The sequence below is a fragment of the Panthera onca genome, chromosome A1 (assembly GCF_046562875.1).
Source record: "Panthera onca isolate mPanOnc1 chromosome A1, mPanOnc1 haplotype 2, whole genome shotgun sequence".
In the NCBI taxonomy this organism is placed as follows: Eukaryota; Metazoa; Chordata; class Mammalia; order Carnivora; family Felidae; genus Panthera; species Panthera onca.
Window position 1 is genome coordinate 158185626 of NC_138339.1, and position 22038 is coordinate 158207663.

At 41.9% G+C, this 22038-nt stretch overlaps 2 protein-coding genes and 1 long non-coding RNA gene across 19 annotated transcripts in view; 1 reads left to right on the top strand and 2 right to left on the bottom strand.

Moving 5' to 3' along the window:
* Positions 1-11207, bottom strand: part of UPF3A (UPF3A regulator of nonsense mediated mRNA decay) — a 30352-nt gene extending 19145 nt beyond the window's left edge. For 7 of the 12 annotated variants that reach the window (XM_060636588.3, XM_081790986.1, XM_081790957.1 and 4 more), the window contains exons 1-7: positions 11001-11207; positions 9897-10003; positions 8452-8558; positions 5081-5179; positions 4846-4956; positions 577-632; positions 328-486 (exon numbers count right to left, since the gene is read on the bottom strand). In XM_060636588.3, coding sequence (XP_060492571.2) covers positions 328-486; positions 577-632; positions 4846-4956; positions 5081-5179; positions 8452-8558; positions 9897-10003; positions 11001-11207 — 846 coding nt within the window. Of the gene's footprint in view, positions 1-327; positions 520-576; positions 633-4845; positions 4957-5080; positions 5180-8451; positions 8559-9896; positions 10004-11000 lie in introns of all 12 variants that reach the window. The other 5 variants (XM_060636589.3, XM_081790965.1, XR_009611242.2 and 2 more) reach the window with 4 other exon arrangements.
* A 28-nt stretch (positions 11208-11235) lies between these two features.
* Positions 11236-13402, top strand: LOC144617379 (uncharacterized). Of its 6 annotated transcripts, none has more exons than XR_013557788.1 (3): positions 11236-12101; positions 12192-12256; positions 13014-13402. It is a non-coding gene; the product is annotated as an uncharacterized LOC144617379 (long non-coding RNA). The 6 variants fall into 6 exon arrangements; XR_013557782.1 differs by having other exon boundaries at positions 11236-11406; XR_013557784.2 differs by having other exon boundaries at positions 12192-13402.
* CDC16 (cell division cycle 16) overlaps positions 12153-22038 on the bottom strand; it is a 44928-nt gene continuing 35042 nt past the window's right edge. The window contains exons 18-19 of the transcript XR_014135985.1: positions 13098-13211; positions 12153-12558 (exon numbers count right to left, since the gene is read on the bottom strand). The gene's annotated coding sequence lies outside the window, so the exon portion shown is untranslated. The remainder of the gene's footprint in view (positions 12559-13097; positions 13212-22038) is intronic.

The following is a 22038-nucleotide window of genomic DNA, read 5'->3' on the forward strand; positions in this document are numbered from 1 at the left end:
GGGGCCAGTGGTTTCCAAACATGTACGTTTTAGTCAGGAAGTCTTCTCTCTGATGGAAACGTAAGCAGAAGCCCCAACTCTGACATGTAAGTGTGGGGCTCCGCTGGGTGGTCCTTCTCCACCTCCCCCACAGCATGCCCAAGGAACCCCCAGGGCTCAGGGAACACAGTTTGAGAACCACTGCTGTATCGCAGAGAAATGGAACTATAATAGTAAGAGACAAGGCTGAAAGTTTCCTTACAAGTAGCAAGAGCTAAACACCTAAAAGGCGTGCCTGTAGCAGAACTACTTTTGGAAAAACGAAAGGAGAGGTCCCCTCAAGATTACCTTAATCCTTACTTCTCTCTCTGCTGTTCTCTTCTGTTTGTCTGCTTCTTTTCTCTTACACCTCTCCTCGTCTCTCTTTTTTCTCTTTTCTTCTTCCCGTAAGCGCTTCTTCTCCAGCTCCCTCCTCCTTCGCTCTTCTCGCTTCTCTTCTCGAATCCTCTGAAGACGTGGAAAAGCATGTGTATAAATTGTCTGCACGAATGTGGCAGAGACAGGAAGGATATTTATCAGGTAAAAAGGTCAACCTACCTGCTTCTCTAATTTTCTATTTCTAATATATTCCAAAAGAGGTGTGGTTCTTCTAGCTAAAACACAAAAATTCGAATGTAGTATTTAACTCTAAAATATGATTTCTTTCCTTTATTTTAAATACTTGTTTTCAATTTAATCCTTAAATAATCAGGCTGGCTCAGTAGGCATAGCGTGCAACTTTTGATTTGGGGGTTGGAAATTTGAGCCCCACGTTGAGTGCAGAGATTACTTAAAAATAAAATATTTATAATAAATAAACGAATACAATTTAGATGTGCACACATTGTACCTGGAGAAATTCCTATTCCAGCACTATAAAATCACATCATCTGGAGGCACTGACAACTCTACACACAGTAGGCAACGAACTCCTGATTCTTTTTTTTTTTTTTTTTTTTTTTTCCAACGTTTTTTTATTTATTTGTGGGACAGAGAGAGACAGAGCATGAACGGGGGAGGGACAGAGAGAGAGGGAGACACAGAATCGGAAACAGGCTCCAGGCTCTGAGCCATCAGCCCAGAGCCTGACGCGGGGCTCGAACTCACGGACCGTGAGATCGTGACCTGGCTGAAGTCGGACGCTTAACCGACTGCGCCACCCAGGCGCCCCCGAACTCCTGATTCTTAAGGGAGGCTTCATGTTACTCACAAAGACGCCATAAAAGCAAAAAAGAAAAATGAGTACAATGGATTAGACTTCCTGAATGCTACGAGTATCTTCACATTATTTTTTTTAAGTTTATTTATTGGGGGCGGGGGAGGGGGGTGGGCAGAGAGAGAGAGAGAGAGAGAGAGGGAGAGAGAGAATCCCAAGCAGGCTCCATGCTGTCAGCATAGAGCCCAACACAGGGCTCGAACTCACAAACCGTGAGATCATGACTTGAGCCGAAATCAAGAATCAGACGCTTAACTGACTGAGCCACCCAGGCGCCCAAGTATCTTTGCATTTTTGCGGATATTTTAAAACATTACATAGCCCGCTGATAGATTCACTGATTCAACATATATTCTGGGAGTTTCTTCCTTTTCTGCTCTCTAGACAATGATTTTAAGCAATGTGGATTCTTGTGATTTCTCATGATATACACTCTACAAACCAGAATAACCAGGTGTAAAAGTTTAGACAGTGACACTGCCCCCCACCCCATGGCACTTTATCTAAGCAGCACTAGCCACCCAGGAATGAACCTCTCCATAAACTCAAACCTGATCCTCAGTTTTCATGCCCTGGACCTGTCTGACCTAACCTGAAATTTGGTTCCCATTTGTGGCAGGCCTCCGGGCATAGCCTCTCAAAGGGATTGCTTCTGAGAAGCATGTGTTCCCTATGGCAGTGGCTGTGGATGCAGGTGGGAAGGCAGAAGATGGTTTGGGTCTATGCTACAGCTCTTTCAAGATCTAAGATTAAGTGAGGGAAGAAAGAATCCCTGGGCGCACTTGAAGGCTGGCCAAGACATACATTTCCAGAATTCTAAGGATCAGGAATTAATCATAAATTCTACAAGAAAGCCCCTGGGCACGGGTTCTTACCTTGGAATTAAAGACTCCTGAACACCGCAACATAATATACCAATGGCTTCTGCCAAGAAAGCTTTGCCCTGGATTCAGGACTGTGCAAATGCCCACGTTTCATCATAAGTACAGGGGCCAAGAGGAGCCCATTTCCTCCCTGGGTGGCTCCTGTGTTAACCATGAACTCTGGCTCAGGATGAGCACAGCCAATGCCCTTTGTAATAGGCAATCACCTCAAATAGGGAGGATCTGCTCTTCACCATGGGAGTTCTGGACTTGTCAGCAAAGAGCAGGACCAAGATCTCCCTGGGTAGGTGGGGGAGCTAACACCGAGATCCCACCTGCCTTCCCCCTTCTACAAACACCTCCCTTGTTACCCCAAAGGATCGATATGAAGGGTACATGAGACCCTGGATAAGAAAGTGCTTTACAAACCACAGAAATGTATCATTTGTTAAACAAGGTGCATGGCCATGTAATATAACACTAACTTATCCAACAGCATGACTCTCACCACTCACAGAGAGCTGTTCCATTCTAGGCACTGTCACCACCACGTGGCAGCAGGGATGCTAAGGCTCAGGTGTGGCCACACAGCTGCTAAGTCTTAGGGCTGGAACCTGAGCCCAGGTCTGTCCGCTCCACAGACCCTGCCATGCCACCGCACTAACCTGCAACTTCAGAGGGATTTAATATTTCCATTTAACCCTCATTGCTCAGACTAGATCATAAGAGTCCACTGAAGGCCAAAATCGAAGAAAAGAAAAAGGCAATCTGCCATGAATTGCCTGATTAAGATTCAAACTTCAATGGGCACAGATTCTGAATCACACTTACTCATTCAGTAAAACACTATGATCACCTACTGTGCACCAGGAACAAGGTGAGGGGCTGGGAATGGGAAAGGATGTCCCCCTTGTGTGGGAGGGTGGCTGGAGCAGCTGGATGGTGTGTGTCTGGCCACCAAGGCCTGCCTCAAAACTATCCACCAGTGGAAGCTCCTGGTCCTTTTCTGTGGGTACCCTGTACAAAGGCTTTTATAGCAAAGTAGGAAAGAAATGATAGTGGGGGGGTGGGGGACAGGGCAAGTCCTGTAAATTTTTAATTTGCTTCTTTTCTAAGCTCTTCCTAAATTTAACATGCTCTACAGTGAGATCTCAATTTGCCTCCAGTAAGTTTCCTTCCCCAGTTTGCCCCAGGTCAGTGATGGTGCCCCCATCCACTGATCTGTTTGGGTAAAACTCCTGGGGGCCTGGATTCTTTCTGTTTCCTTTCTTCCCACACCCAATCCACCAGAGCTTATGTGGACTCTGCTGGCTAGCACAAGCAGCCCTCCCTGGACTGGAGCAAAGCCTCCCCACTGGAAGCCCAATGTCTTCTCAGGGCATCCACAATCCATCATGTATGGAGCGACGGGGAGAACTAATCAAGCCACGCCACTCCCTCAATGGTCTCCAGCTGTCTCTCCAATAAACTCCGAACCTCTCACTCATCTGCCTCTCCAGCCGCTCCGCCTGAGGCCCACCCGTGTACCAAGCACACAGGCATGTATCCCGCTCCTATGGGCCCGCAGCTCAGCTCCCAGCTCTCATCTCTAGTCCCCTCTTCTCCCACCTCTTAGCATGGCTGCTCTCAGCTCAAATGTGGACTCAGAGGGTCTTTCCCACTCAGGATTATTTCACCACATCGTGGCACTGCCCCATGAAGATGTCCTGGCTTGAAGCCTGGTTATTTTTCGGGTGTTTACTGCAGTCTTGCCCATGAGCAGGGCAGCTACGTGACGGCCGTGGCCATGCTCACTCCCTACTCCCAGTCAACATGTGCTGACCAAAAATGAGCAAATGTACCCTAAGCACATCTTTACAAATATTTGCTTTAGTGATTAAAAATCTTTTGAGCCACACATTAAATCAGCTGTTACAAAACATAAACCTTCATTACTTGACTAATGAAGACCATTTCAAATGTTAACCTCTCTTACTACTTTCCTCAACAAACATTTACTGAATACCTAACCTTGTCTAACCATGTACTACTGGGACCACCAATATGAAAATACGGTTCTACTGGGGGGGAGGGTGGGGAGAGATGGGTAAATAAAAATGTAAACTATTAACAGGGCAATCATCCCGTTCTAGACATCTTGATGGGCAAGTGGGACACAGCCACAGGGAGGGATAGAAGAGCAGGGGCAAGTGGGAGCAGACAGCAAGGGAGACACCAGGTAAGTTTACAACCTGCCACCAGGAGATAGCCATTTCTAAAATATGCTGCTTGCAAAAAAGGGCTGAAGCCTGATTCAAAGCAGACTCTGTGCTCCGGATGGGTTTATCCACTTGTCTGCTTGCTCTCTCAGAGCGCTTGGTATTTTCTGAACAGTAACAACATGGCCTCACACTTGGGCAAAGCATCTCATCTCTAGGACTGCTCTTGAGAAAGATGACTGACTTCAATCTTGAGACACAGCACTCCCTCCCTGATGTAGCAGGTACAGAGCACTCCACGGTCTTCTTTACTGCTCGTCTGGAAGCATCGTAACTGTCAACAAAACGCCTATGACTGGAAGTTCTGGTGCTCTCCATCAACAGACACGCAGAAATATTTTCACGGGTTGCCATCCTTTTGTTACAACTGGAAAACATTCTACATTCCTGCCAAGCCTGTCATGAGCGTGTATTTTTAAATACTCATGAAAAAGAAATACAAGCTTTGTAGGTACACGTCTCAACAAATAGAAGAAATGAGCAAACAGACCAATAAGCTCTCTTGTCTTTGCCTCCATGTCTCCCAGAAGAGTTTCAGGATTGGCATTCGTTTTCTCTTCCTCCACACAGTAAGTTTCCAAAAACTTCTTGTATTCCGGATCTGTAAATTTAAAAAGAAAAATGGAAAATAAACATGCTCCTCCCCATATCTGGTAGACGAATTATATCTGATCAGTGTATTTGATTTGGCAGTTTCCTAATTCAGCCTTTGTAAAAGGACTCACCATCTTCAATGCTTCCGGTTTTGGCATCTTTTTTCTTTAGCTTCTTTTTGGCTATCTTCTGGAATGGGGCAAACTCTACCACTGCAGGATATTCTAGGCCTGTATTAGAAACAAATTGCAAAAGCCATTCTGAAATTCCACTACATTCATTTTAGTAAATAACGTTTGCTTTCTTAAAGACCGCGTATAACAATGACAATGTTAACTGTTTTAACTATATTTCGAGCAACCATAACCTTAGCATGTCAAACTCCAGACATGAACAAAGGACGAGCATTTATTTATCAAATAAAATGATTTTTCATGTGTTAGTAGTGGTTACAAAACTGAATGCATTCAAAATTCATCAAATGGTGAATTCTACATTAACTCAATGTTAATAAACTCTCTCTTTCCCACTGAAGAGTTTATCGTGGAGTACCTTTAAATACATTTCTTAGTCACATTTAAATTTCTTCTAATTTTAAAAGGTTAATGCCATTATCAATCTGTTATGTGAGTTCAAGGGAATTACTCTGCTTACAAGAGACACTTGACTAAAAGAGGGGCTTCGAAGGGTGTGCACAATAATCAGACAGGGTTTGCTTCAAACAGGAATGTTTACAATGAAAGCCATGAGAAACTGACTTGGTCATTATGTGCGGGGGGGAAAAACATACCAAGAAATGTTCACCAAGATAACCTGCTATACACTTAATCAACACATGGAACACTTTCATGTTGGTACTAAATTCACTGAGTAATCACCTTCAGCCTCGTCAGGAATGGTCACGTGACTATGATATTGCAACTCTTATTATCTGAAAGATATTTCGATGCTAACCCAAACTATCCAGGAGAAAGTCAAGAACCAGGAGGAGAGCAGGGCTTTGGACAGAGAGGAACAATGTCTCATTCACTGCTCCATCAACAATGCCTGGGACATAGATAGTTATTAAATAGGAGTTGACACACTTCCTGATTTCAAAGCTTATTACAAACCTACAGTAATCAAAACAGTATGGTATTGGGGCACCTGAGTGGCTCAGTCAGTGAGCATCTGACTCTTGATTTTGGCTCAGGTCGTGATTCCAGAGTTGTGGAATCAAGCCCCACCTTGGGCTCTGTTGAGCATGGAGCCTGCTCCAGATTCTCATTCTCTCATTCTCTCCTTCTCTCTCTCTCTCTCTCTCTCTCTCTCTCTCTCTTTCTTTCTTTCTTTCTCTCTCTCTCTCTCTCTCTCTCTCCCCTCCTTGCCCCTCTTCCTCACTCACACGTGCTCTCTCTCTAATGGGGAAATTGGGGAGATGACATTCAATGGGGAAATGACAATCTTCTTTAACAAATAGTGCTGGAAAAACTGGATAACCACATGCAAAAGAATGAAGTTGAACTCTTACCTAGTATCATAGACAAAAGTTAGCTGAAAATGGATCAAAGACCTAAACATGACACTTAAAACTATAAAACCCTTGGCAGAAAACATGGAGTAAAAGCTTGACATTAGATTTGGCAATGACTTCTTAGATATGACACCAAAAGTACAGGCAACTAAAATAAAAAAAGAAAAATTGGACATCACATTAGAAACATCAACAGAATATAGTATATGTGCTGCCAAAGCAAGCACTGAAACATCAACAGAATATAAAGACTACCTATGGAATGGGGAAAAAAAATCATATATCCAATGAGGGGTTAAGATCTATAATATAATAACAAAAATTTTACAATTTAACAAGAAACAACTCAATTTAAAAATGGGCGAAGAAATTGAACATCCCTCCATTTCTCTTCCTCCAAAGAAGACATCAGCAAACACACAAAAAGATGCCGACATCACTAAGCATTAGGGAAATGCAAATCAAAATCACAATGAGATACTGCCTCATACCCGCTAGGATGTCTGTTACCAAAAAACCCCAGAAAACAACAATTGCTGGCAAGGATATGGAAAAACTGGAACCCTGTGCACTATCAGCAGGAAGAGAAAATAAGCAGCCTCTACAGAAAACAGTAGGGCAGTTCCTCAAAAAATTAATACTATAATTATAATATGATCTAACAATCCCACAATGGTATCCACCCAAAAAAACTGAAAGCTGGGTGTCCAAGAGATACGTGCACACCATGTTCACAGCAGCACTGTTCACAACAAAGAGCTGGAAGCAACCCAAGGGTCCACTGAAAAATGGATAAACAAAATGTGGTACACACACAGCCGAATATTACTCAGCCTTAAAAAGGAAATTCTGACACCTGCTACAACATGGGTGAACACTGAGGACACCAGGCTATATGAAGTAAGCCAGGCACAAACAGAGAAATACTGTAAGATTCCACTTATAGGAGGTATCCAGAGTAGTAAATTCATAGAAACAAAACACAGAAAGGTGGATGCCAGGGGCTGGGGGTGGGGGAGGAGAGGGGAGTTATCTAACAAGTACAGAGTTTTCGTTTTACAAGATCAAAAGAGTTCTGGAAGTGGGCTGCACAACAGTGTGAATGTACTTAACACTACTGAACTGTGCACTCAGGAAAGACTAAGATGGTAAATCTAGTTTTGCGTATCTTACCATAACTTTTTAAAAACTAAAGGAAAAAGGCACTTGAACAAACAAGCATTTAACACAAATGTCAAATAGTTCAAGCATTAAATTTGTTTTTGCTCAAAGAAAAGAATCTCTTGGCCTAGTCACTCTTTGAGGGTTTCTTGCTCCCTCTCAGTGGAGGAGAAAACACTTATCAGTAGTGCGGTGGGTGGAGTGGGAGGAGGCTGGCTGGTGAAAGGTGTACAGAGAATATGCTGATACAGGTGTACAGACTTGATTGCAGTGGACACAACAGTTGACAGTCTGACAGGAAAGGAGGACAAAGGGAGGACCCAAAAGTACAGAGAACTGGGACCGTTTAGAGTAGAGATAAATATCATGGTCTCAGCGGGCAGCTGTTCAACAGTGAGAAAGTGATGTTCGTTACTACAATCCCCATCCCCCATGACATAATCCAGACATGTATGATTAAAAAAGTTCTCTGTTTAAGACATAGATATAAGTGAATAATATAAATTAAAAGACTTATATTGAATATGAACAAAGCAATTCAGTTTTGGTACAAAAGAAAGTGAAGCTCACTTATCCAGGAAACTCATTTATATGAAAAACTTCACTCTCTGATAATACATAAATAGATTACAAAGACTTGCCGGAGTTCTTTGGTTTACACATAATTTCAATTTTCAACACAAGCACATAACCACAGTAACACAATAAAAATTTATGAACTTATTTTAAGTCGGTATCTGAGAACTTAATTACAGTTCACAAACATTCCAGCAAAACATAATTAATGTAGTTAGAGATTATAACAGTTTAAAAAGCCAACAATCGAACCTTTACTGTCAATGAAGATATATCCATCAAAACGATCTCTAAAAAGAAGGATGTCATCAGGATTTCTAAAATTAATGTATGCTCTTGAGTAGAGATGAGGATAAAGACTGAAATAAAAGATAACAGTGAAAACTGTTAGCAAAAAAATGCATGGCTTCTTTAATTTTGATTTTCTTTTCCTTTTCTAGATGCAACAAACTATTTCAAATAAAACCTTTATGCCAAAGAATCACTTCTCTTTTAATTACAATAATCTGGGTATTCTTTAGCAAAAAAAACAAAAAACCAAAAATAAACAAAACATTACCCGAGATCTTTTTAATAACTTGGGAAAGACACTTAAGGTCAGTTTCTCTATTACACAAAACCAGGGTTAAAATAATGGTCTTCCGAGGTTGAAAATCACAGGCAAAGTTATTTAAAGGTTTTCCTTAGTACACACGATGATGTAATACAACCTAATCATGATTCATTCACAGTTGAAAACGTTATATTTACAAGATATTCTTCACTGATGACCACTTTTACGTATGTTAAAGGGATATTAATTGTAGCACATGGTATGGGGACTATAGAAGAACTAACTCTTTCTCCTTGATCTCACAACTACCAATTTCCTTCATAGGCAGGAACTTTCAACCCCATTTCACAGACATGAACACTGAGGCCCAGAGAAATTCAGTATGTGCAAAAGGTGCAGCTAGTTAAAGATAGGACTATGATTCAACCTGAGTCGCTCTGAGTCCAGTGCCTGTCCTTTAATGGTACCAGTTTTCTTAAAGGTTAGTCATTTGAAAATCATCTATTTTTTTAAAACCAAATCTATATTTACCTGTGATATTTTTCTTTGAATGGACTGGCATTTTTAACTTAAATGTATTTATTCAGAAGGAAAGTTTATATGGCTACCATAACAAACTCATGGCACTCATGACACTGAAGATAAAAAGGATAATAATGATAATAAAGGTAATAATAAAAACAGTGAAAAATCACAAAATTCTAGCTGAACTATCACCCGTTGAAGGTCTAACATGAGGTCTGCTCTTTCATTGTTAATAAAAAGAAAATCTAGAAGTGTGAAAGTGTTGTCAGAGCCACCTTACTACCAAGATGTAAAAGAGAATCAAAAAAGATATAACCTGGCAGGTGTGAGGTGGGGACAGGGGTCTCAGTGATTTAAGGGAGCACAAGTCGGTTTCTGGGGGCTGGAATATTGTTTCTGTCTCTGGTGTTTGTTCTCTTTAGACTATGGTGGTGCTAGTAGAATGTAATGATCTGCCTACTTGGAAACAATTTGCAGAAATAAAGGTCTGCACTGATTTCTGAGTACATGTAGGAAAGAAGATGGAAATAAACATAGCTTTCATCATCTATAATAATCTTAATCTCTCACCAAGTGACAAGACCTCCCAGCTTCTTAATGTTGGTAAGCAGCTTCTCACCTGAAATCGGCAGTAAAGAACTCAAAGTAATCATGTGCCGGCAGTGGGTGTAGCTGCTCTTCCAGCTGCTCCTTGGTGAGGCTGGGAGGAAGCCGCCGAATGACCACCTGTAGAAAGGACTCTGGGTGGGTTTTGTTTCACTATCATTGCCTCAATAATTTGAATGTCACCTGTGTTTTGGTTCAGAAGGAGATCTCAACCAGGAGTCCAGCAGAAACACACATTTAAAGCTAAGAAATACATGCATGGAGAACATGGCTGTCAAAAGGGTAATGAGGGCTGACTAATCTAAACGGAATCAGTAAGGTCAGAAAAAGGGGTGCATAAAGCAGCTCCTTTTCAGGAAACCAGACAACTCTTGGCATGACGCTTACTGTCCATGCCCGAGTTGAAAAATAAAACCTCCGCCTACATTCTCCCTGCACGCAGAGCAACAGCAACTCTAACAGCCCGGCGGTGCACCGGTTCTTCCTGCCAAGGGACCTCCGCCTGCGATGCGCACTTGTCGCCCCTGCCCGCAGTATCCTCCCGCCGCCCTCCCTGGACAGGACCGGACCCTCGCCGAGCCGCCCCCTCGCATCGCCCGGGCCGAGGACAGAGCCTCCCCGTGGCCCAGCATCTCAGCGTGGCAGCCCCAATCGGAAACAACACAGGCTGAACGCACTCTTCTTCCTCCTTCCATATCAGAAAAGGCCGCGTTTGGCGGAACGGGAAACGGTTCCAGCTGCACGTCGTCCCCGCCTCCCCCAACCGCTGTCCGCGGTGCTGAAGCGGCTGGCCCAGCCGGGACCCGCGCTCCCAGAACACGCCGCGCGTGGCATCACCTCCTCCCACCACTCCAAACCCTGAGCCCGCCCCATCTTCTCTCAGACCATCCCTCTTCTCGCGAGGTTTGCCTGCCCAACCCCGTTCCCGCAGCCCCTCGCCTCCGCCCACCCACCTTTCTTAGCCCCACCCCTCGAGACCACCCCAACCATTGGCCCCACCCCCGCCACGCTGAAGAGCATCCGTCTTCTCCTCGCGAGGTTTGCAGGGACGCCCTCGCCTCTCCTGTTGAAGACCCTCCTCCTCTCGCGAGGCTTATCTGTCCCGCCCCTTCCCCACCTTGCTCAGGACCGTTTTCTTCTCCTCGCGATGTTTGCAAGTGCCGTCCCCGCAAACGAAGAACGAGGCTGGTGGCGCCTCGGGTTCTCGCCGCGGCGACTCCCGGCGGAACTGGACTTCCACGGCCGACGGCTTCTCCCTCCCGCTCGGGCCCCGCGCAGCAACGGCAGCCCCTGGGCCTCCGGCCCCCTCCTTCTCTGAGCGCATCTCGCACCCGCCGCGGAGCCGCCTCTGCCTCCTTCCCAGGGCGAAACCTCGCGAGAACTGGGACGACACCGCCCCTTCTCCCTCCCCCCGCTCCCCCGACCCATGATGTTCCACGTCCAGCATGGCATCCTTCTGTCCCAGGGGACTCAACCTGGTAGTGCCGCGGGACGTAAAGCCGAGGTGGGCCCTGGCAGCCCGGGTAGGTCTGGGACGGCAAGGGGTCGAAAGGCCTCTCCCAGTAGCCAGTCGGCGGGAAATTAGGGACCAGAGCACGTTTGGCTAAGTGTTCCTGAGAATTACATACACGTGCTTCACATTTTACAGCTATTTTATTTTCCAAGGAAATCTGAACCTTTCTTCAGAGAACAGCACTTAAGAAGAATGGAGGGGTTGGCAAACAGCACAAATGGCTTCCCCATACGGAGGAGAATAAATGCGCCGCAGTTGGAAGCAGAAAGTGGCCGGCTCAGAAAGAGGGTTTATTCATCTCTGAGCCCCGCATTCTAGGGGCGAGTGCCTTGCTCAGACCCAGGGCACCCACAAAACGGGGCCTGAAGGATTTGCAGCAATGTTTACACAACTGTTCGAAGCTATTAATGGGACAGCAACCAAGCCAGGTTCTCGTTCATATATTTTTCTTTTATGAACTTAAGAGGCAGTAGCACTTCAGATTAGAATGTATAGAAGGTCTTCAGTTTTGTTTTGATGTTTATTTTTGAGAGAGGGAGACAGAGCACGAGTGGAGGAGGGGCAGAGAGAGAGGCAGACATAGAATCCAAAGCAGGCTCCAGGTTCTGAGCTGTCAGCACAGAGCCCAACGCGGGGCTTGAACCCACAAACCTCGAGATCGTGACCTGAGCTGAAGTGGATGCTTAGTTGACTGAGCCAACTAAGGTGCCCCATCAGGTCTTCAATTTTAAATGCCACGTTTTTTCATATTTTCTCCTATTTTTTAATTACCTTGGCTGTATTTGTCATTCATAGCATCTTTCTCCCGAGAACTTCCGAGTACAAACAGAGATGAAGGGAGTCACTGTCAGATACTGGAGGTAAGTCCAGGCCTACTTCTAGTGCTTTATCCTTAAACTACTCGCTACCAATGAACACACTGGGAATGTGACTTTTAAATGAGCCAAGACTCAAAAAGCAGTTCCAAAGCAGTTTTCTAAAACCCCATGAAGGGGGCAAGGAGCAGTTGTCAATATTTCATAAATCTAAAGGAATCCTATTAGAAACACACCTATGATAAGGTTGCCCACCCTGGCTCCACGGTTTCTTTTTTTTTTTTGGTCTCAAATCAACTCCGTACAGGCAGTTTAGGTATGCTGATCAAAAGCTCTGATGGTATAACCTGTGATAAAAAGAAGGAAAATATGGTTGCCACCTAAAATCGTTTAATACAGGGGCGCCTGGGTGGCTCAGTCGGTTAGGAGTCCGACTTTGGCTCAGGTCTTGATCTGCCGGTTTGTGAGTTCGAGCCCTGTGTTGGGCTCTGTGCCGACAGCTTGGAGCCTGGAGCCTGCTTTGGATTCTGTGCCTCCTCTTCTCTCTTCCCCTCCCCAACTTGTGCTCTGTCTCTATCAAAAGTAAATAAATGTCAAAAAAATTAAAAAATAAAATCTTTTAATACAAAAGACGGAAAGGAGGTAGATGCAGAAGGGGCTGATGTTGAAAAACGTGAAACCCATTCATTTGAAAAATTGGAATGTTTCAGCAGTCTTTACAGAGCACATATTTGGACTTTTAAAAAACTGCTCTCAATCTATTTGCAGGTCTTTACTTTTCTAATTTCTTGATATTATTCAGACTAACCAACTGAAAAACTGGCATTACTGGAGCCATTTTAAAATCGAGTCTGAGTGGCCAGTGGAGAGAAACCGCCATACTCACCTTTGAACTGGGCCAAAACCTTTGCACTGGGTAAAACGGCAGTTGTTTTAAGCAACTGTTTGAAAAGTCAGCAGAACAGACATCCGGATCACAAGTCTGGTGGTTGTGGACTTTCTGAAGACAGAATCAGCACTCAGTCAGTATATAACCCAGAGTAGCCTAGCCTGTTAAAACACCCATAGAAAAAAAATTTCTCCCTTAAATCATGTCATTTGTTTTCCTCATGAAAACCACCTTGCTTTCCTGAATCTGTGCTCCCGACACTGCAACTCTTTGGTCCCAAATAAATACTCATTTGCCTCTCATTGTGGCTCTTTATTTTCAGGTTGACACAGTCATCTAAGTATCTTTTGCTCTTTGGTGAGGTTTTTAAATTGAGATAAGGATTCTAAACCTCATACCACAAACCTACTCACATCTATACTAGGCCAAAAAGCAAAATTGTCAAATGGAGAAAAGAACTGTCTTCAGAAAGGGAGTTCTCATTAGGCCCAAGTCATGTGCAACGCTTTGTGGTATTCCTGTGTCCATACTGTGCCCCCGTAGTGAAGCCACGGTTTACTATGGCTTCGGCCTGGAATGCCCTTTCCTGAAGGACGTTCCTGAAGTCTTTCTCATCCCAACCCAACATCTTCCCAGCCAAAGTGATTCAAGATCCCCAGAAATTCAAGCATACCTCCATTTACTAGTTACTGCATTGTTTCAATGCTGAATATTCCCTAACAACCTAGAACTGTGCCTTCACTTAGGCAGGAACTATGTCTTTATCCAACTCTGTGCCCAGTCCAGGCCTGTAGCTGGCACCTACAGGCACTCACATGTTTGCTGTATGTGTACTGCAATCTGGACAGCAAAATGCCCAAATGTTTTTTTTTTCCCCTAGCCAACGGCCACCATGGTCAATTTTTAAAGACTCCTCAGATTCTTTACTTCCTGTTATTAACAAATAAGGTTCTCAGAAATGGTTTCCCAAAAATGACAGAATTTTAGAATTCAGGTATGACTATGAAATTATTCTGTAAATTAAAAAATCTTATAGTACAAATTTCAAGATACAGTGAATGAAATACACTTGCAAAATAGCTTAAGATTTTATATGAAAAAATAAGTACATCACAAAGTCTAGATTCCTACATACTGCCAAGCCTGTAATATATGTTTTCTTTTACATTGTTTTACATACACAACTACAGACAATAAAAGAAAATAATCTCCAAATGTCAGAGTGAATAAAGTAGGTAACTTTGCTTTGCCACACATCAATGTGATCCTGGGGTGAATGCTTGTCACAGGAAAGGCTACATTTTACTTGGGAGCACATCTAATTGGTAAATGGCACTGGTTTAAAGCAGCAGGTGACCATAACACTCCCATATCCCTTTGAAAATGACAGCATGATCACTTTAAAGTTGGCAAGAAGGATGCCTTTTTAGTAAACCATGCATCATTATGAGAGTAAAATATTGGGTGGTATAGAAAACTACTTGACAGTACAATTACACATTACCTTTCTTTGATACTCTCTGAAGCCTAAACATTGGTACTAGACTGCTGACCTGAAAAACAGCTTGGATTTTGCCTTTCATTTCTTAAAGCACTGTCAATATGGTAATGAGGCTCATTTATCAGGAGTTTGCTTTTTCGGAAACTTAAAAAAACATACCATGTGATCAATGAAGAAATTACAGGAAGAAATACTTTATCTGGAAGGCAAAATAAACTTGAAAAAAGTATTAATACCTATATTTTTATCTATTTTAAAAATTACTATTTTAAGTTCAGTCATTTGATTTTCCAGCCCCAGCTAAAGAGGGGAGGCATAACAATAGGCACATGTGATCCTGATAGAGAAGAGATAAAAAAGCCATTAAATAGAAAGATGAAAACTCAGAACACTATTTGAGTCTGAAGAGCAGCAGGTAACTCACGACCTAAGTGCATTACTGCACTAAACTGACATTCGCTGTCATAAGCTGAAACACACAATAGCTAGGATGCTGGGCCTTGGAAGCATCTATAGCTGCACTCAAATTCCTCAAATGTACAAAGTCTTATTTTTTTCAATGTTAATTTTTGAGACAGAGCACGAGTGGGGGAGGGGCAGAGAGAGGGGGAGAGAGAGAACAGAATCCCAAGCAGGCTCCAGGCTCTGAGCTGTCAGCACAGCCTGATGCAGGGCTCAAACCCACAAACTGTGAGACCATGACCTGAGTGGAAGTTGGACGCTTACCCGACTGAGCCCCCCAGGCAACTTACTTTAAAGACCTCCTGGAGTTAGACCTCAGGAAATGAGAGCCATTATTATTATTATTTTTTTTTTTTTGCCTTAGCTTCTTAAGGAATATGGAATACATGTTAGATTAAGATAAAAAGTTGATGTTTAAGGAACCATTGCAGGTGCCAGGAAAATTCATTTCTGTACAATACTTTGTTAATGCTCTGAACGAATGTCTCAGAAACCACAAAAACATAGGATAATATACCTGGTGAAGTCAGGATGCAGGCTTGCAAGGGTTACAACAAATGAAACATATAACCCTATCCCTTTATTATATGACATATTTAAAGCTTTAAAAGAGAAACACTGTCAACCAAAAATTTTTCTGGCTAAACCATTCCTCAAGAAGGAAGGAGAAATTAAGACATCCCCAACAAACAGAGGTTAAGGGAGTTTATCACTGGTAGACTAGTACAAGTGCCCTTTTAAGAAATCCCAAAGGGAGCCCTTCAAGCTGAAATGAAAGAAAGCTACACAATAATTTGGAATCATATCAAGAAATAACAATAGTAATGATAACTACATAGGTAAATATAAAAGCCAGTATTAGTGTACTTTTGGTTTTTGGTTTCTAACTCCTTTTTTCTTATATGATTTAAAAAGCAAATGAATAAAATAGTATTTATAAATCAATGTTAATGGGAACAATGAAAAAAGATGTAATCTGTGATAATAAGAAGAAAGGGAGGGAGGTGTATAACAACAGTGTATGTATGCTACTAAAACTAAATTGGAATCATTCAAATTAGGTTGTTATAAATTTAAGTCAGATATTGTAATCCCCAGAGTAGCCATGAGGAAAAAAAACAAAAAGTCCCAGAATAGTAGAGTATCAAAATGGCACATCACACACACAAAATCAACTATAAGATAAGGAGGGAACAAAAAATATGTAACACTTACAGAAACAAATAGCTGTATGGCAGCTCAAGACAAATTCCTTATCAGTAACTACTTCGAATGTAAATGATCAAACCCTCCAATTAAAAACCAGAATGGATAAAAAAAATATGATCCATTAGTATGCTGTCTATAGGAAACCTGCTTTAGACACAAAAGGGTGAAAGTAAAAGGATGGAAAAAATTACTCCATGTAAATAGTAATGGAGAGAGCTGGGCTGGCAAACTGTTATGAGACAAAAAGGACATTATATATTGATAAAAGGGTCAAAAGTTATAACAAGTATAAATATATATGCATCCAATAAGAGAGCCCCAAAATACATGAAGCAAGCATTGGCAGAACTAAGGGAGAAATAGACTTCTATAATAATAGTTTCAGACGTCAACACCTTATTTTCAATAATGGAATAAGTAGGCAGAAGATCAATGAGGAAATAGAAGACTTGAAAAACACCATAAACCAATTAGACCTAACAGACTTACACAGACCACTCCACCCAACAAAAGCAGAGAATACAATCTTCTCCAGTGAACAGGGTATATTCTCTAGGAAGGACCATAAATTACGCCACAAGAAAAGTCTTAAACACTTAGATTGAAATCACACAAAATATTCTTTCCAACTACAATGGAATAAAACTAGAAATCCTAAGACAGGAAAAACTGGAAAACTCACAAATATGTGGTAAATTAAACAACACACTCTTTTTTTTTTTTTTTAATTTTTTTTTTCAACGTTTTTAATTTATTTTTGGGACAGAGAGAGACAGAGCATGAACGGGGGAGGGGCAGAGAGAGAGGGAGACACAGAATCGGAAACAGGCTCCAGGCTCCGAGCCATCAGCCCAGAGCCTGACGCGGGGCTCGAACTCACAGACCGCGAGATCGTGACCTGGCTGAAGTCGGACGCTTAACCGACTGCGCCACCCAGGCGCCCCACAACACACTTAAACAACCAATGAGTCAAAGAAGAAATAACAAGGAAAATTAGCTAATACCTTAGCACAAATGAAAACAAGAACACAGTATAACACTTAGGGGCTACAGCAAAAACAGTGCTCAGAGGGAAATTTATAGCTGTAAATGACTGTGTTAAAAAAATCTTATTTCAATAATAAAACTCTACACCTTAAGGAAATAGAAAAAGAATAGCAAACTAAACCCAAAGCTAGCAGAAGGAAGGAATAATAAATATTTGAGTGGAAATGAAATATAAACTAGAAAAACAACAGAGGAAGTCAACAAGATCAAAAGTTGGCTTTTTGAAAAGAGCTACAAAGCTGTCAAACCTTTAACCAGATTGAGGGGGGGAAAAAAGACTCACATTACTAAAATCATAAAATGGAAGAGGAGAAATTATTACAGACTTTACAGAAATAAAAAAGATTGTAACAGGATACCATGCACCATGGTTAACCAACAAAGTGAACAACCTGGGTGGACAATTCTTGGAAACATACAAACTACCAAAACTGACTCAAGAGGAAACAGCTATTAGCAAGTAAAGACATTGAATCAGTAATCAAAAACCTCCCAACATGGAAAGGCCCAGGACCAAAAGCCTTCACTGTTAAAGAATTAACATTAGTTCTTCTCAAAAACCTGAAGAGGAGAGAATACTACTTCACTCATTTTATGAGGCCAGCAGTACCCCAACACCAAAGCCAGACAAAGGCACTACAAGAGGACTACAGACCAATAAATATCTCTTATAAGCATATATGTAAACTCAACAAAAAATTAAATCAAATTCAACATTCTATTAAAAGGATCATACAATGTGACCAAGCAGGATTTATCTCAGGATTGCAAGGGTAGTCCAACACACAAAAATCAATCAACGTAGGAGGCACCTGTATGGCTCAGTCAGTCAAGCATGACTCTTGATTTGGGCTCAGATCATGATCTCATGGTTCATGGGTTCGAGTCCTGTATCGGGCTCAATGCTGATGGTGTGAAGCCTGCTTGGGATTCTGTCTCACTCACTGCCTCTCCCCTGCTCGCTTGCTCGCTCTCTCTCTAAAATAAACACTTTTTTTTTTTTTTTTACAAATTAAAAAAAATCAATGTAAACTATCACATTAATATAATGAAGGAAAAAACCTTCAAGACGTTATATAAGTGAACCAGAGATGTGGCCCTTGTATATTGAAGCCTATGTTGTTTACTTCTTCACAGCAGACGGGGTTGGTTAGCTCAAGCCCAACAATGCCAAGTCCAATTTTTACACATATCATTGTTTTAAATATAGCTTAAACAAGCGTATCTTTAGCCATCTAGAGCCTGCCTGTTTTGCATACTGGGCAAATCTACACGCAGCATCTGCAACCTGTACATAAGACACACCCTGGGACTATGAAGGACCACACAGCCACTGCGCTTCAGTCTTCTCTAACCTCCTCTTCCTGCCACACTGCTACCACATCACCCCCAAAGAGCCGCTCAAATACACTTGCCCAAATAAAATATGCTACTGCCACCTTATGGTCATGTTTTTCCCTCAACAGCCCTGAAATCCTAGAACTCATTACCTCTCATCATCACATTCATCCACCTAAAAAAAAAAAAAAAAAAAAGCATTTGACAAAATTTGCAACCTTTCTTGATGAAACAACTAAGCACTCAATAGAGTAGGAATAGAAGGGAACTCCTCCAAAACTGTGAAGGGCATCGATGAGAACCTACAATAGCATTACCCTTGATGGTGAAAGACTGAAGCCTTGGATCAAGCCTGTCCTACGATCAAGGACAGGACAAGGATGCCTGCTTCTCACGTCTATTCAATGTAATACTGGAGTTCGAGCCAGAGAAGTTATGCAAGTGGGAAGAAATAAATACAATCCAAATTCAAAAAAAGAAGTAAAACTATCTCTATTTGCAGATGACATGATCCTGTTATGTAGAAAGCTCTACATGTACACATACATACATGCATGCACAAACTGTTAAAGCTAATAAATACATTCAGGATACTAAGTCAACACACAAAAAACAGTTGTTTCTCTATACACTAGGAATGAACAATCAAAAAAAGGAAACTAAGAGAACAATTCCATTTATAATAGCATCCAAAAAAATAATAAAATACTTGGGAATAAATTTAACCAAAGAGGTAAAAGACTTGCACAATGAAAACTACAAGCACTGCTGGAAGAAATCAAGATGACACAATTAAATGGAAAGACAGTTTTTGTTTATGGATTAGATGATATAATATTAAGAAGACACACAAATTCAATGAAATCTCTCTGAAAATCCCAATGCCATCTTTTTTCAGAAATGGGGAAAAAAACACAAACATTTAAATTCATATGGTAATTCGAGGAAGCCACAACAGCCAAAACAATCTTGAAAAAGAAAAAGTTGGAGGATTCACACACCCTAATTTCAAAGCCTACTTATACAGCTATAGTAATCAAAACAGTGTGGAACTAGCCTAAGGATACACATATGGACCAATGGAATAGAATCCAGAGCCCAGAAATAAACTCTCATCTTTGTCATCAATTAAGTTTTTTTTTTTTTAAGTCTATTTATTTTGAGAGAGAGAGAGAGAGAGCAAGCCGAAAGGAGAGAGAATTGCATGCAGGCTCAATGCTGTCAGCACAGAGCCTGACATGGGGCTCGAACTCACAAACCGTGAGATCAAGACCTGAGTCAAAACCAAGAGTTGGACATTTATTTAACCAACTGAGCCACCCAGATATGCCTACCATCATCTGATTTTTGACATGAATGCCAACACTATTCAATGGGGAAAAGACAGTCTCTTTAAGAAATGGTGCTGGGAAAACTGAATATCCACACACCAAAGAATGAAGTTGAACACAGCTTACAACATTTAGACAAATTAATTCAAAATGGATCAAAGACCTAAATTTATGGAAATCTTAGAAGAAAACTTTAGTGAAAATCTGCATAACCTTGGATTTGGCAATGGTTTTGTAAATATGACACCAAAAACACCATAAACAAAAGAAACCATAAATTGGACTTCATTCAATTAAAAATTTGTATATCAAAGGACACTATCAAGAGAGTGAAAAGACAACTCACAGAATGGGAGAAGATATGTGCAAATCACATATCTGACAAGGATTTAATATTCAAAACCAATACAGGACTCCTATAGCTCAACAACAAAAAGAAACAGCTCAATTTAAAAGTGGGCATAAGGGGGCACCTGGGTGGCTCAGTCAGTTAACCATCTGACTCTTGATTTCGGCTCAGATCATGATTCCACAGTTTGACTTCAAGCCCCACATTGGGCTCTGTGCTGAGTGTGGATTCTGCTTTGGATTCTGTGTCTCTCTCTCTGCCCCTCCCCTGCTTGTGTTCTCTCTTTCTCAAAAATAAACTTACACACACACACACACACACAAGTGGCCATAAGATCTGAATAGACAGTTTTGCAAAACAGACATACAAATGGCCAGGAAATTCAGGATAAGATGCTCAATATCACTAGTTATTAGGGAAACACAAATGAAACAGCTACTTCCCACTGGAGTGGACTGTAACAACAAAAAATAAAAGTCCCGGTGAGGGTGCAGAGGAATTGGAACCTCATGCTCTGGGGGCGGGAATGTAAAATGGGCAGTTGCTGTAGAAAGTTGCCCAGTTCCTCAAAAAGTTAAGCACTGAATGGGGCCCCTGGGTGGCTCAGTCAGTTAAGCATCCGACTTCGGCTCAGGTCATGATCTCACAGTTTGTGAGTTGGAGCCCCACATCAGGCTCTGTGCTGACAGCTCAGAGCCTGGAGCTGCTTTGGATTCTGTGTCTCCTCTCTCTGCCCCTCCCCTGCTTGCACTCTGTTTCTCTCTCTCTCTCAAAAATAAATATTTAAAAAAATGTAAAAATAAAAAGCACTGGATTATCACATGAGCCAATTCCCCTCCTAGGCAAATACCCAAAGGAACAGAAAACAGGGACTCAGATGTTTACACACGCATGCTCACAGCATTATTCACAATAGCCAAGAGATGGAAATAACTCATATCCATCCATAAATCAATGTGATGTACATTATGGAATATTATTGAGCCATAAAAGGAATAAAGTTCTGGTAAAAGCTGCAACAGGAATGAACCTTAAAAATATGCTTGATAGGGGCATCTAGTAAGTATCCGACTTTGGCTCAAGTCATGATCTCAGGTTTTGTGAGTTCAAGCCCCACATCAGGTTCTCTGCTGTCAGCACACAGCCTGTTTTCAGATCCTCTGTCCCCTTTGCTCTCTGCCCCTCCCCAGCTTGTATGCTCTCTCTCAAAAATAAATACTTTTATTAAAAAAATATGCTAGGGGGGCGCCTGGGTGGCTCAATCGGTTAAGCATCCGACTTCAGCTCAGGTCACGATCTCGTGGTCCATGAGTTTGAGCCCCGCGTCAGGCTCTGGGCTGATGGCTCAGAGCCTGGAGCCTGCTTCCGATTCTGTGTCTCCCTCTCTCTCTGCCCCTCCCCCGTTCATGCTCTGTCTCTGTCTCAAAAATAAATAAACATTAAAAAAAATATGCTAGGTAAAGTTATACACGAAAGGACAAATATTGTGTGATTCCACTTACATGGTCTAGAATAAGCAAATTCAGACATAAAGTAGATTAGAGGTTACCAAAGGCTGGGGGGAGGACATGTGTGGAGTTCCTGCCCAAATGGGTACAAAACTTATTTGCAAGAATGAAAAAAACCTGGAAATAAGTACCACTGAAATGTACACTTGAAATTGGTTAAAATGGCTACCTACCCATATCTATACCCACACAT